A 14,079-nucleotide genomic window follows, 5' to 3' on the forward strand; every position below is an offset into this window, starting at 1 on the left:
ATCCGGCTGTTCGCTTCCATAGCTGCATAACTTACTCTCTGACTAATTCTTCGGTTCAAGGTTTATTTCTGCTTAATCATCCATTTACATAATACATTTCTTCATTCTTCACTCAAAGTTCCTCTATTCGATTAATTCTTTTAATCCTACGCCCAGCGCCGAAATACATGCGACACCTTCCATATCACATTCTTGGCTGTCGAGCAAAGGGAAGCCCGTATCGATTTAATATTAGCAAGGGATCCTCTGAATCCTTACGAAGGCTGATCTTGACTTGGCGGTTCACCTAGATCCTAGTTGTCTGGGTAGCTGAATTATTACATCATTGATTGAATCAACACCAGTGCCGTCCGCCTTGTTCACCATCTCCTAAATGGTAGATTATCTATTTCAGACGCGACACAGCCGTCGACTTGCTCTTCACTATCGCGCCCGGAATTGTTTCATTTCCAATACCGGGGGACCTACCAGCTACATACAAAGGGCTTGCGAACTCAAGGATCACACAATGACAATCTCCTTTTCGAAACTTGTCCTACTCTCATTTCCTCTCCTCACCTAAGCAATGGTGACCACTAGGCATTGTTTGATCTTCGAAATAGACATGTCACATACAATCTCGTCTATCTGGGGCTTCCGTTACTATCCTCAGGGCTGCACACAAGTTATGTCATGTTTAGCGGGCGCTTCAAACTTGGTATCACGTATGGAATAGAGTATTGTTGATTTAAGTGAAAACGCGATGATGCGCCAACACCAAGATCCGGTATCCCTTATTAAGGGGATTACTAACCCTAAGCAATGCCCACCATTATTCAGCAAGCCACCTTTAGTCATCGCCAAATTCTGACTCAGAATTCAGTCATCATTCTAGTGAAGATGTTATATAAGCGAAACGTATGCTTACCTAAGTTTATAGCCGCTACGCATCCATCACTTCGGCTCCGAAACGGCTACCAGGTCATCTTTAAATCTAGCCAGCTGGAAGCTAACCATTATATTCTGATGGTGTGATTATGGACCGGTGATTGCGCTCACTAAGGCTTGCTGAATATCAGGCTTGAGTCGTTACAGGTACGTGGCAAAGACCTAGTCCTCGAATACCTCAACGTCTCATGGAGTCCGGAATAAAGGAGGTATCGGAGGTAATATCAATAAATTTAAAGACTCATTAGAATCAACGAAACCCGAAGAGCCCAAGTTGTCTGAACCATTCAACAATTCTGGTGATCGCATCATATGTATTGGTAGAAGTTACGGTGCCCCACTCTGTTCACCGTGATCCGAAGTGGTGTAAGTGTCAAGGGTACGTTGCAGATGGTAAGGATATCGACAGTCACGCTACAGCCACGCTACGCTGCCGGCGGCTCAAGCAGCTAAAGACGGCAGTTGAAATGCTAGTTCGGCTTCTGAGCTTCCATTTTATCCAATAACCTCTCTCCTTCAATGTCAATCTTGGCGGACTTTGTCACTAATCTCCGGCTATCGATTTTGGTTTAAATTATTATCCCGAATCCTTAGAAATACTGAGTTGTCGGAATAGAGGGGTTAGGGATGGAATTGAGGACTTTAGCAATTGGGGTTGGAAACAAATAAAAACCCATAGACTAAGACATTGCTTTCTCTAGTTTCCCTATGATGAGTCTATAGTACGTCAGAGTCATCTTATCAGCCTTATAAGAATTGGCTTAACCCGCCATATATATTTCTCCCGGTCCTTATAGGAGTTAGTGATTCTACCCCCGGATATAATAACACCTGCATACAATATGCCTTCGAACAACAGCGTCAAGGCGGGACTGTCGCTAATCGAGAACGACAAGTCCAAGATTCTGGGCTTGGCGGTCGGTAAACATGCCGACGTCCAACCCGGACAGTACATCGCAAAAGCTGGTAAGCCAAGAAGGGAAGGAAATAATTCAGGAAGATACCTACAATCTACTATACTAACCCGAATCTTTTAATCTTTTCCAGATGCACAATCTGCACCAGAGCTGAGCTTTGCGGATCTGTCGCCCGAGAAAACCTACCTAGTAGTGGGATTAGACCTAGACGCTCCGTTCCCGTCCTTCGGCGTGCTTGGCCCGATCCTGCACTGGATCCAGCCCGGCTTCAAGGCAGAACCTAAGGAGGGCGGCGGATTCAGTCTCAAGTCCACAGAACCGTTCGTAGCTAATTACATCGGCCCTGCGCCTCCCGGAATCAGTTCACCACATCGGTACAGTTTCTTTCTGTACGAGCAGCCCGAGGGCCTCGATGGGAAGAAGTACGCGCCGCCCGGTGGTAAGGAAATGGGCGTCAAGGGACGTATGCGGTATGACTTGGACGCATGGGGAAAAGAGATCAAGTTAGGACCGTTGTTGGCTTTTAATTACTTTAATAGTAATTAGAATTTTGGAGTCTGCTATGGTCAGGAGTTCGAGGGTGGATATTGACATCGTATGTGGGTTTTACCTACCTGGAAAGTTGGCCCCTGTCGATGAATCACGGGGCATTCAAAGATACCATCGTGTTCTTAGGTTAGAATAATGCTGTTTTTTTACATACCCACATGTTGTTCACGATATTGACTTGGCGGTGATGAAAACGGAATAGATAGCTCTAATTCGAAACAAGGGTTGGCCTTCGTGAAAAACAATCACCAGATTCGTGTTAGTCGAGAAAGTGTCTCATTCGACCTACTCTCAACATCATGTTTCGCATATTCCTTCTCCATTTCTTGCTCAACCCCGCGTTTTGACGACATTTGATTGTCGGTCCCGTATGTATCGATATTAGCTGTTCAATAAACCAAGATTGGGCGCTCGCGTCTGGACCTCTACGATCTCATCCCACACATACTATGTAGGTAGGTATGTATGTGAGTCGTCGATGACCTCTGTTGACATACAGAAGAAGAAAAAATCTAACTATTTTCGACGGGCCGCTCCCGAAGTGGCGGAAATCACGCTTGTCACTCCTTTATTAGCTCGCTGCCGAAGCCTGGTCGAGGTTGTGGAGTACCGCCATCATGCATATATACCCGAGCCCATCAGAGCGAGCTACCAGCGAAAGGCCAATAAGTGTTGTTGGGGATTGCGCCTAACCTCGACCGTTCGCTCTCCCAACTCAGCAACCACGTCATTTCCTCTCCAGTTGTCGTGGGTCCTATGGAATTTTCCAAAATTCGGTTCTGTGCTGTAGTGTGTTCCAGCGCGACGGTGCGGGCTGACAGGCTGAGAAGCGGATAGCCCGCGCCCGGGGGGCGTCAAGGTAAGATCGATGGATTGATTCCCAACATAATTTTCTACCTATGGCAGCTGCGCACGTGCATGAATTCATCTGGAAATATCGGGGGCTGTAAATATTTATAGTCTTATATAGTAACACAGGCCGATCACATTCGCCGACGGGCGACACGCAGGAGGATGGAGAACCTGTAGTCTCGTTTTAAGGCCTGATGTTCTGAGTCTTTAGGCAACTAATTTGTTTAGACTGAGGCCGGCCACCCGTACGGAGATTTTTGGATGGATTTTTCGCAACACGTGTAGCGACTGGATACCTACTTGACCGCCTTCTACTTCGGCCTCTACTTTGGCCTTTAGGCCACTCCGGCCTTTGGGTCAAGTTGGAGTCGTCTGCGAATATGCCCTTAACCCAATTTTACGTGTAGCGTGCATACCCCCTTAAGACTCGATCTGGATCGACGTGTCTCGCCCTGCTTATGTGCCGCTATTTGGCGGTTATTGATTAATTCGTTCAAGTAGCCCGTCGTGACCAATTTGAACTGACGCTACACGAGCCAGAAAACTAGATATGTTAAAGCGTGTCTCGAGCCTGTTGGGAGACGCAATCAGTACGTATTAGTTTCCAACCTCCAACTCGAATCCGAAGCGTCTAGAGCGGTTTATATATCCGATAAACCCCATCCGACCTCAACCCATTCACATATAACCTGGCTCTAACTCACGAGAAGTAAAACCAATGGTTCCGAAGATGGCAAAGAAGAAGAAGAGGGGACAATTGCGCCAACCTCCCGACCCGAACCAGCTTAGCAATCAAGTTCGTCCGTCTACCCCAGCCAGCACAGTCGAGCCTGTGAAGCCAGTCGAACCCGTGAGGCCTGTCGAGCCTGTCAAGCCCGTCGAGCCGGTAAAGCCTTTCGATCCGGTGAAATCCCCCAGTCCAGTTCCCAGCGTGATCAAGCCACCTAGTCCGGCGGTCAGCTCGGTTGGCCCGTTCCATAATTTTAGAGACGAAGAACGACTGCCGAGTCCACCGGTCGACGTACCAGAGGATTGGTCAAAGGTAAAGTAGACTCATGATTGCGATGTTCAGATACGTCCGACTGACAAATATCTCTTAGGAGGTTACAGACGAGAACAATGTCGACGATGTCGCAGAAGAAACTGTCAAAGACTGGGTATGTTTAACTCTAGAATCGTTGAAGCTGTCGTAATATCCAGATAACTCATAAAACTGTAGCCCTATGGCACTGATGACAAAGAAAGTCAAGTCCATTTTTTCGACTCGAGCCTTACGCGGCTATCTTTCGAGGACAGCGAGCGTAACACTTCCGAGGTACTAGCTACCGATTTCAACGCTGGCTCGACACAATCAGCTGATGAGGGCTATGGAAATATCAGTCCCACAGAGCCCGTGGAGCCTGCAGAACCTACAGACCTTGCAGAGCCTACAGAGACGATAGAGCCTATAGACCCCCCGGAGCTTCCAGAGCGATCCCCAGACTTCTCGCAGTATGATCAATTGCCTCGAATCCCACCCCCTACCGAACCTCTCAAAATAGGAGATCAATTTGATGTCGAAAAAGTTATCGGCGCTATTCAAAGCGGTTATCCGGCGACACAGTTGCGAGATTATCTGAGCTACTACCATAAGGCAGAGACAAGTCTCCTGAAAGAACATCTTAACGCGGAGATCAAGGGATTCCCGGCAACATTCTTTGTCGCCGAGACCAACGATGCGGAACTTATTCGATATTGGATCAAGTATGGTGGTGATCCGAATGCCACCCACGGACCTCTTAGCTTTCCCTTACTAGCCTTTGCCATCATCCGCGGCACCCGCTCACGATCGCAAGCGACGAAAACCACCGAGACGCTTCTCAGACTCGGCGCATCGCCTCACGCTATCCCGACAGCGTATTATAAGCAGTTCGATCGTGATCTTCCAGACTCCGGGCCCGATGATGAAGATTTGTACGTCATCGCGGATGGTGACAAGCTATGGCACACACCAGAAGTTCGACCACGGCTCGTTGCCGCGTTGAGCCTAACTCAGCGTTATCGACTCTGGCAAGCATCTGAAACGGGATTGGCATCCGGCCGTGAACGAACTCTAGCTATCCGAAAGGATGCCGTAGAAATACTAGGGCTGCAACAAACCATTATCGGGCAGAGACTGGCGACATGGACCTTGAGGAAGAGCTTTCTTGTGTAAGTGACATTTAGCGATTTCCGTTCCTCAATCTAACTCCCGACAGACACCTCGCTATGCCGCGCAAGAAGCCGCTGGTCCTTCTTTTTGCAGGACCTAAAGGACATGGCAAACATACTCTTGCGAACCGACTAGGAGACCTTTTATCGGTAGAACTCGGAGAGATCGACTATAGTGGTCTCAAATCGGACGAGAACAGCGACCTGGGATCACCTTTGAATAACTTCCTCGCCAGGAAAACCAAGCAACGAAGTATTGTTTACCTCAACGAGTTTGGGAAGACAACTGGGGAGATCCACAAAGCGCTTCTATCTCCCTTTGACCAAGGTATGTCAACCTATAAACCAGAGTGGAGGTGAATCGAAACTAATGCCCAATAGGAGAGTACACAGATCGGAGCGGGCAGAAAGTCGACTGTTCCCAGACAATCTGGGTTCTGGCAACAAACAAGTTCGACAACACTATCTCGGATTTCTGTCAGGCCAATAGCAAGCTCTTATACGACTCTGACATGCGATCGGAGCAGTACAACCTCAGGAGACAGCTTCACCGTCGTCTTCGCGACGAGTGCATAAGCAGCTTCGGAGCTCCGTTGGCTAGTCGGATTACCGAAATCGTCCCGTTCCTGACATTCGACTTGGAAGAGCAAGCTCTCATCGCGGATAAGTATATCATGGAGCTTGAGACAGAAATTGCGGGGCCGGTCAGTCAGTCAGCAGACCCGGATGAGGACAAACTGGTTGGCAATGTTCGATTGCAGATCAAGAACAACGCCAACGTCTGCTCTATAATCGCACGGGAAAGCTATCTGCCCGAGCTCGGAGCTAAGAGCATATCTCACGGTGTTGATGCGACCATTGCAAACCAAGTAATAAGTCGGTATTTGGAAGAAGGCGACGACTTCAGCGAAGATCAAGCTGAAACCAAGTTCAAGGTCGGGATGAACGAGGATAATGAAGTGGAGGTGTCGGCCTTTGGCGAGGGAACTAATGGTCACTTACTAGGACCGAGATATCCTTGGTAAGACTGTGGTTAATTGTATCGGTATGAGGGGTAATGGCTGGTGATGAGTGGATTCGATTCGATCTTGTAGTTTTTTCTTTTTCTTTTTTTCTTCATTTACACGTACAGATACGGTTTGGTGTATGATGTACCTGTACCTTACATGTTATACAAAACACAAAAGGAGGATGATGATTGATGAGGAAAAGATAAGATTTACCTAATGCAGGCACAAGATTCGCGGTCCGTGCATACATGGGTGGTTTCCTTCACATGCCAGATGGGAGCTTCTTCCGTGCCTTCGATGCTGTCAAAGTGCATCTCATGACGTAATTGACAAGGTTACTCAATTGAAATCATTGAGACGTACATGGCGTGCAAAAATGTAGAGATAGACATTCCATTCCATAAAAACCAAAGGTCGGATTGTAAACAATTCGAATAGGTCTAATTTATTTACTGAAGATCAACCATTCTCCCTTCTCACGCAATCTCGAATCCTACTTCGTCCGATACTGTTGTGTTGTGCTGTGCTGTGTTAACCTTGGAAGTTAACTGAGTATACAATTACACGACGTCATGGCACCCCAGGATATAGTATTCGATGCTTTATCCCAACTTCAAGCTGCAGTCCATAGTGCTATCAAGAGCTTAGACAATCCTATTCGTCACCCAATTCGTTTCCTCTCTGAAGTATTTCAATGGCAATTCTTATTTGTTTTCGGGGTGTTCCAATGGTTCGCCGATAAGATATTCTCCCCGACACCTCCTGGACCGAGTACCCGGTTAAGAAGACCGAAAATCGCCATCATCGGGGCTGGTATAACCGGTGTAACATCTGCTGCACATTGCATTGGTCACGGATTTGATGTTACCATCTTCGAAGCCGGGGACAAAAACAGTATAGGAGGTATATGGAGTGTATGCAGCCCACTTCCAAAGCGAGAATTGGTTCAGTCTGGTCCCTAAATACTGACACTATTATAAACGTCAGAAAGTAAACAATACGTCTGGCCTACAGATCCATTCTCTCATGTACAGGTTTCACCCGTCGGTCAAATGGCAAGGTGGTTATCCAGATAGACAGCAGATCATAAGCCAGGTTAAGCAACTGTGGAAGCGATACGGCCTAGACACGAAGACGAAATTCAACGTCAATGTCGACAAAGTGTACCAAAATGAGAAGGGCCGCTGGATCATCAATGGCCCGGACAATGGTCAATTCGAAGGTGTTATCGCAGCCGTAGGAACTTGCGGAGACCCGAAGATGCCTCGAATGGACGGCATGGAGCGATTCAAGGGAAGAATCTACCATTCGAGCAAGTTGACCGGGTACGCATTGAAACAGCATTATACTATATCTGGATGCCATTGCTAATAAAAGCGTAGTGTTGATGCTAAGGGTAAATCAATGATCATCATTGGCGGTGGGGCGTCCGCAGTGGAGGCTCTGGAGTTTGCTGCCGTACGTATATTTTTCGTGATGGTCCTTGAAACATGCTTAGCATCCATCACTTGACGCTGACGATGGACGCTATAGGAAGAAGGGGCTTCGAAGATCTATATCTTATCACGTAGCGACAAGTGGATCATCCCTCGTAACTGGGTAGTTGATGTTCTCCTTTCTCTAAACATATGGGGTCAGGAGACCATGTTATCTGCCATTCCAGAAGCATTGCTCAGGAAATTCTTCTACCGAGATTTGCAGGATCTAGCGCCGAAAGAGAAGGGTATTTTCATGGATACGCCTATGGTCAATTCGGATGTCATGGACAAGCTCCGCTCTGGCAAAGCCGAATGGATTCGATGCGACATCGAGAACTTCACTAAAACAGGCGTCCTCGTCAACAAGAGAGAGAAGGGAGTACCAAAAGGAGGCCCCGGTCTAAAGACTGACATTGAAGGCGATATAGTGGTAATGGCAACCGGATTCAAGAGACCATCATTGAATTTCCTTCCCAACGAATGTTTCAGCGGATCGTACGGACCGCCGAATTGGTATCTCCAAACTTTCCCTCCTGAACATCCTTCTGTCTCGGCCATTAACTGCACCTATCTGTCAGCCATCGGAACGGTCGGTAATTGGCATATTGGCATCTACACGCGGATCCTTCTCATGTTCCTAGTTGACCCTCTAACGCGACCGTCTACGTTCTGGATGGAACGGTGGATCGACATGACCAAATTCCTCAAGGCCTCATCCCCAACTGGTGCTTTCGACTTCTTCACTTATCTCGAGCTTCTTTGGTGGTTCTCCTTTTGTGTCACCATCAACCCATTCCGCTGGAAGTGGGCCACATTCGTATTCTTCGGCTTAGGGTTTGCGTTACCTAAGCGGGTGGTCCTCGCCGAGGATCAAATCCGAAATGGCTTAGGATTCGCAGATGCCGACGAGGAAAGTAGAGACATCGGTAGAAGTTTCTAGGCGAGCTCGAGTCGAAAGCGTCCACGACGAGAAGAACCCTATTTGTCAACCGCGGTTATGGATGATGGTGGGATTCGTGAGGTAGACGAGGAAGCGTTTTGGATGGATTCTGGCGAATGGTGTCATAAACCTAATGAGCCCGCGACATCAGGTTCCGGTAGCCCACCAACCTTATCCCCACATGGTTTGAGCCTCAATGGGGATTCTCTTCTCATTGATCAAGAACAACAAGTTCGTGAGAGATTTCGCAAGAGAATTATGAGAGGGAAAAGGACCTCGTCAGATGGATCTGATCACAATCTTTACCCATTGATAAAAGCTCGCGGGCGACCCGATAATCGCGATAATCCGGGGCGACGCCCTTTTAGGAGTGTAAGTTAAGGGGGAAACCTGATTCATGGTGTAATACATTTCATAGTGTTCGGTTAAAATCTTTGGCTGGTGGGATACGCGAATAGATGGATATGAAGGACAAAATATTTTTATCATGATTGTGCTAGGAAACAGGGCTAATATCTGTTTGATCGCGACAGTCAGTAGTGAAATTCTACCAAGTACTGCTATTGCACTTACGCTCAACCATAGAGCCACCTAGTATGTCCACGAATGGCTTGAAATGTAGTTTTAGCGTTTGCCGCGATCCCTACGTCCCCCTTCCATGACCTTAACACGCTTGTTGAATCGCTCCCCTATTTCCTTGGTGCTGATGCTGTGGCCACTTCCGCGAGCACTATCACCCGTATCCCTTGTTCGTTTTCTACTCTTTTCCAGCAGGGCCTTCGTACCTCTGCCGCCTTCTTTCTGCCTAGTTAACCGATTGATTCGGTCGACACCTTCACCAAGATCTCGCCATTCTTCACCACCAAATTGCATCCTGGAACTGCGGCCCTCGATCTTGTTGCGCTGAGTGCGCTCCTTCTTGCTCTCTTTCGGCAATCGCACGAAGTTAGACTCTTCGTAGTTCCGTCTATGCTCTTCCTCCTGTCGCTCTGAAGCCGTCTTCATCTTTCGACCGCCCGACATGATAGTGGTTCCGACACTGGGTTCTGCGACGGGCATTGAGGACAACTCGTTCGAGATGTACTCGTCCATAGTCGCGGATTTCATGGGTCGGCGCTCGCTTCGCTCTCTTCGCTCGGTCGTGGGCATCACGGTTGGCGTTATCTTAGGCGGGCGATATGCGCCTGTCTTATCTTGCGTCGTGGTAGCTGCCATACCGACAGGGTTCGAAGGTGTGACGAAGTTGGCGAAACTTGGGGCAAATCGCTTAGCTGAGATATCCAGCGCAGGTTTGGTTGGGCCTTCGTTCCCAGAAGCGTCGCTATCCTCTAACCCATCGTCTGACTCTGATTCAGACTCCGATTCGGCCTCGTTCACGGGTTGAGAAGCAATGCGATCTGCATCTTCGACGGCGCGCAGAATCTTATCGAGCTGGAATTGCAATTTCTCCTCGAGGGGTCTAACTCCCTTATCCAAGTATAGTCGCAATTCGACTAGTTTTTTTACTACCACGTCCGAGAGGTCTGTCTTATCTTCTTCCTCTGAGCTTTCCGATCCGGCATTCTTAGCATTTCGAATTTTGATTAGAATTAGGAAGACGAGGTTTTGTAAGTAGGAAAGAAGAAGCTCGTTTTTGACGTCTAGGAGGGACACTCCATCTTTGGTTGGCTCAATGCCGGATATTTTAGGAGCCGCTTCGAATGCGGAAGTTAATGAATTCGTCAGTGAGTCTAGCAAGACTGGTAAGGACGCGGGCGCCGCCATTATTGCGACAGGTAAGGCAAAACCTTGTTGGTGGTGTTTTAGACGGATCGTAGAAATCTCTAATTCGATTTTATTCATGGTTCAGAAACGAATAAAAAAAGTTTCGGGTCCGCGATAAAGATAAGAGATCCTTGTTCATGGATATTTCTTGATTGGCTGGATTTACTGTACCCTGCTGAATACGTACAGGTACCGTCAAAAGGCCTACGCTTTCGCCCCACCTTTAATGACTAAGAAAATCTCTTGGCAGCTGCTTGGGGACAGCTGGCTCGGAAGTATCCACATCATAATTTCATATGTAATGAGCTCCGAAATTTTATGAATCGTACAGCATACGGCATACGCAACCTAACATAATAAATATTTTGGAGCTGCTAGACCTTACCACTTGAAACTTGAAACCATCGTCGAAACTTTCTCTACCGGAGCCGTTCTCGCGCTAGTCGTCATTTGACATGATACTGTATTTGTATTTGTCTTAATTATTCTTCATTGAATCTCAACACCTCTTCTAAGTTGAGTCTCCTTATACCACCTTACCAAACGAGCCTTTGTGCTCTGTGATTGGTCTTGAATCCTTTTCTTACGGCGTTTGGTAATACGTAAGTTCACGACAACAAACTTGTTGCCTACCTCCCTACCTACCTATTCGACTATCCACTACTACCTATCCACTCATTGCATTACTACAACCGATTTGTTTCGAAGAATCGCTTGTTATGAGCTTGTCTGTTAACTCTTAATTAAGACTCCATGTCCTAAATAGTCCACGATGAAGTCGAGAACGTTTGCGCCGTCCTGGGCGTTCTGCTCTGCGCTGCTGGCCCTCCCTCAACTTGCGACCTCTTTCTACCTTCCCGGTGTCGCGCCAACATCATACAAGCAGGGCGACAAGGTCCCTCTCTATGTCAACAGCATCAAGCCCGTGGCCGCCCAAGATGCGCTCCTTCACTCTGTCATGTCGTACGATTATTACAATGAGAGGTTTCAGTTTTGCCAGCCCGAAGGAGGTCCGTCCTACGTATCCGAAAGCCTTGGAAGTATCCTATTCGGTGACCGAATCATGACTTCGCCATTCGAGTTAAATATGATGAAGAATGAGACTTGTAAGAAGTTATGTGGCGCGAAATATGACATGCCGTCAGCACATTTTGTCAACAAACGAATCATGCAAGGTTACGCCCTGAACTGGCTCGTGGATGGCTTACCCGCGGGCCAACATCTCCTTGATGACCTTACCGGAACGACGTTTTACAGTCCAGGTTTTGCTATGGGCACTATCTCGACGACCGACCCGGACGGCCCGACATTTTTCAATAATCACTATGATATTGTTGTCGAGTATCATAAAGTGAATGGAAAGGAGGATCAGTTGAGAGTTGTTGGTGTCATTGTCCAACCCGCCTCGAAGGCGTACAAGGGTGACAATCTGGAATGCAACGACAATCAAACACCACCCGTGGTCCTCGTGGAAGACGCTGGCGCCGAGACCGAAGTTACCTTTACCTACAGTGTATACTGGACGGAATCGCCAACCGCCTGGGCTACGCGATGGGATAAATACTTGCATGTGTTTGACCCGAAGATTCATTGGTTCTCTCTAGTTAACTCCGCAGTTGTGGTTATCTTCCTAACCGTCACCGTAACCTCCGTCCTATTCCGGGCCCTGAAGAAGGATATTGCAAGATACAACCGACTAGACCAGATCAACCTGGAAGATCTCTCTGGTACCTCAGCTCTAGAAGATGGTGTCCAGGAGGATTCTGGCTGGAAGCTGGTTCATGGAGATGTTTTCCGAACTCCCTCGCATCCTCTTCTCCTGTCAGTGTTCCTTGGTAATGGTGCTCAGCTATTTGTTATGACCGGCTTCACCATCTGCTTCGCTCTGTTAGGTTTCTTGTCTCCATCGAACCGCGGCTCTCTCGGGACGATCATGATTATCCTATACACACTTCTCAGTTTCGTTGGCGGCTATGTCTCTGCGAGAGTCTACAAGTCGATGAACGGCGAGAAGTGGAAGTTGAACATCGGGTTGACCCCTCTTCTCGTTCCCGGGATCGTCTTTTCGACATTCTTCTTCCTGAATCTCTTCCTCTGGGCTAACGGGGCCGCCGGCGCTGTTCCGTTCACCACGATGCTAGTCATCATCGGCATTTGGTTCGTTATCTCGATACCTCTTTCAGTCAGTGGTTCGTGGCTCGGATTCCGCGCACCTGGAGTCGAACCCCCCGTTCGGACCAACCAGATTCCCCGACAGATTCCTCCCGCTACGACTTACCTAAAGCCACTCCCCAGCATGTTGCTTGTAGGCATTCTACCTTTCGGCGCGATCTTCGTTGAGCTCTACTTCATCATGAGCTCGATCTGGTTTAGCAAGATCTATTACATGTTCGGCTTCCTCTTCTTATGCTATGGTCTTATGATCATCACGTGCGCCGCAGTCACTGTTCTTATGGTGTATTTCTTGCTATGCGCCGAGAACTACCATTGGCAATGGCGATCTTTCCTAGCAGCCGGTATGAGCGCCGGCTACATCTTTGCGAACGCCCTGATATACTTGATCAGCAAGTTATCCCTGGGCGGCTTATCTGGTACAGTACTGTATATCGGATATAGCGCTCTGCTTTCATTCCTCTTCTTCATATTGACAGGTATGTGTTACTATTTCCACGATCACCGTCTAGTATGCTAACATCATGATAGGATCTATTGGATTCTTCTCTAGTTGGTGGTTTACGCAGAAGATTTATGCATCTATCAAAATCGACTAAGTTACTACTTAGGGGGTAGCGAGAGAGAGGAAAGTGATGATGGTTCACCGTCCGAGGTAGGTGACATGGGGACGAACTCGGACACTGTACTATATAAATGTACAATCGGCGTCATTTTTCGTACGCCGTCTTTGCGACATTCGAACATGGGGCGAGACGAGATTTTGACGAGTTGCATAAGTGGTCTACGGGTACCAAAAGATCCCGGCGTTTCTAGGAGGCGTTCTTCCAGGTTTAGGAGGGCTCTCACATGTCATGAATAGAACGGGAGGAAAAGTCAGTTCCGGCCCCGGCGGAGCTGGGGTGGGCATCGGCCTGGTTATCCTCCATCCTACGTACTCGGGAATATCAATAAACTTCATAATTGCCGGACTTGTTATTTGTATGCCGTAAATTTGCTGTCGACCGTGCTGTTATTTGTCTTCCGGTGACTACCTACTATCTTTAGGAGTTTAAATTACTAAGTGGTAGTGGAATGCGATTTATGTACAGGTAGTAGTTAATATGGATACCTGCGGGATCGTACACTCCGGCAGGAGCTAGAGATGCCGGAATTTGAGAGTGGGGCCGCCTACTCCGAAGATCAAATGGATTCCAGTTATCCGATCTAAGTGGATAGATCTTTTTCAACACTGTCTAATTCAGAAATGACTGTGGTAATGCGGCCGTTGCAGAGATAGA

General features: G+C 47.8%; 5 protein-coding genes across 5 annotated transcripts; 4 read left to right on the forward strand and 1 right to left on the reverse strand.

Annotated features, from left to right (window-relative positions):
• Positions 1-1,406: 1,406 nt before the first annotated feature.
• On the forward strand, positions 1,407-2,579 carry GGS22DRAFT_151901 (putative protease inhibitor). The gene is made up of 2 exons (XM_047959574.1): positions 1,407-1,893; positions 1,975-2,579. The coding sequence occupies exons 1-2, from the start codon at positions 1,770-1,772 to the stop codon at positions 2,388-2,390; spliced, it is 540 nt and encodes a 179-aa protein (XP_047822423.1). The 5' UTR covers positions 1,407-1,769; the 3' UTR covers positions 2,391-2,579.
• Positions 2,580-3,380: 801 nt separating this feature from the next.
• Positions 3,381-6,779, forward strand: GGS22DRAFT_151905 (P-loop containing nucleoside triphosphate hydrolase protein). Its single transcript, XM_047959575.1, has 5 exons — positions 3,381-4,287; positions 4,346-4,402; positions 4,465-5,435; positions 5,483-5,763; positions 5,817-6,779. Exons 1-5 carry the CDS (start codon positions 3,964-3,966, stop codon positions 6,458-6,460), a joined length of 2,277 nt encoding a protein of 758 aa, XP_047822424.1. The 5' UTR covers positions 3,381-3,963; the 3' UTR covers positions 6,461-6,779.
• Positions 6,780-7,017: 238 nt separating this feature from the next.
• On the forward strand, positions 7,018-8,863 carry GGS22DRAFT_177481 (FAD/NAD(P)-binding domain-containing protein; the record flags this gene model as incomplete). The annotated part of the gene is made up of 4 exons (XM_047963518.1): positions 7,018-7,359; positions 7,433-7,770; positions 7,828-7,903; positions 7,979-8,863. 4 exons carry the CDS (start codon positions 7,018-7,020, stop codon positions 8,861-8,863), a joined length of 1,641 nt encoding a protein of 546 aa, XP_047822425.1.
• A 283-nt stretch (positions 8,864-9,146) lies between these two features.
• GGS22DRAFT_60906 (uncharacterized protein) lies at positions 9,147-10,660 on the reverse strand. The gene is made up of 2 exons (XM_047967548.1): positions 9,437-10,660; positions 9,147-9,379 (listed from the first exon to the last, which is right to left on the reverse strand). Exon 1 carries the CDS (start codon positions 10,625-10,627, stop codon positions 9,488-9,490), a length of 1,140 nt encoding a protein of 379 aa, XP_047822426.1. The 5' UTR covers positions 10,628-10,660; the 3' UTR covers positions 9,147-9,379; positions 9,437-9,487.
• Positions 10,661-10,947: 287 nt separating this feature from the next.
• GGS22DRAFT_151910 (Nonaspanin) lies at positions 10,948-13,770 on the forward strand. The gene is made up of 3 exons (XM_047959576.1): positions 10,948-11,229; positions 11,376-13,278; positions 13,331-13,770. The coding sequence occupies exons 2-3, from the start codon at positions 11,400-11,402 to the stop codon at positions 13,396-13,398; spliced, it is 1,947 nt and encodes a 648-aa protein (XP_047822427.1). The 5' UTR covers positions 10,948-11,229; positions 11,376-11,399; the 3' UTR covers positions 13,399-13,770.
• The last annotated feature ends 309 nt before the right edge of the window (positions 13,771-14,079 follow it).

This window comes from Annulohypoxylon maeteangense (assembly GCF_022496945.1).
Source record: "Annulohypoxylon maeteangense strain CBS 123835 unplaced genomic scaffold GGS22scaffold_2, whole genome shotgun sequence".
NCBI lineage: Eukaryota > Fungi > Ascomycota > Sordariomycetes > Xylariales > Hypoxylaceae > Annulohypoxylon > Annulohypoxylon maeteangense.

What these genes read in the sequence shown, in the direction of transcription:
- GGS22DRAFT_151901 (XM_047959574.1), top strand. Translation starts at nt 1,770, where the DNA reads ATGCCTTCGAACAACAGCGTCAAGGCGGGACTGTCGCTAATCGAGAAC. An exon ending in ACAGTACATCGCAAAAGCTG is followed by an intron (nt 1,894 to 1,974) that starts GTAAGCCAAGAA and finishes AATCTTTTCCAG; the next exon opens with ATGCACAATCTGCACCAGAG.
- GGS22DRAFT_151905 (XM_047959575.1), top strand. Translation starts at nt 3,964, where the DNA reads ATGGTTCCGAAGATGGCAAAGAAGAAGAAGAGGGGACAATTGCGCCAA. An exon ending in TACCAGAGGATTGGTCAAAG is followed by an intron (nt 4,288 to 4,345) that starts GTAAAGTAGACT and finishes AATATCTCTTAG; the next exon opens with GAGGTTACAGACGAGAACAA. An exon ending in TTGAGGAAGAGCTTTCTTGT is followed by an intron (nt 5,436 to 5,482) that starts GTAAGTGACATT and finishes AACTCCCGACAG; the next exon opens with ACACCTCGCTATGCCGCGCA.
- GGS22DRAFT_60906 (XM_047967548.1), bottom strand. Translation starts at nt 10,627, where the DNA reads ATGGCGGCGCCCGCGTCCTTACCAGTCTTGCTAGACTCACTGACGAAT.
- GGS22DRAFT_151910 (XM_047959576.1), top strand. Translation starts at nt 11,400, where the DNA reads ATGAAGTCGAGAACGTTTGCGCCGTCCTGGGCGTTCTGCTCTGCGCTG. An exon ending in CCTCTTCTTCATATTGACAG is followed by an intron (nt 13,279 to 13,330) that starts GTATGTGTTACT and finishes ACATCATGATAG; the next exon opens with GATCTATTGGATTCTTCTCT.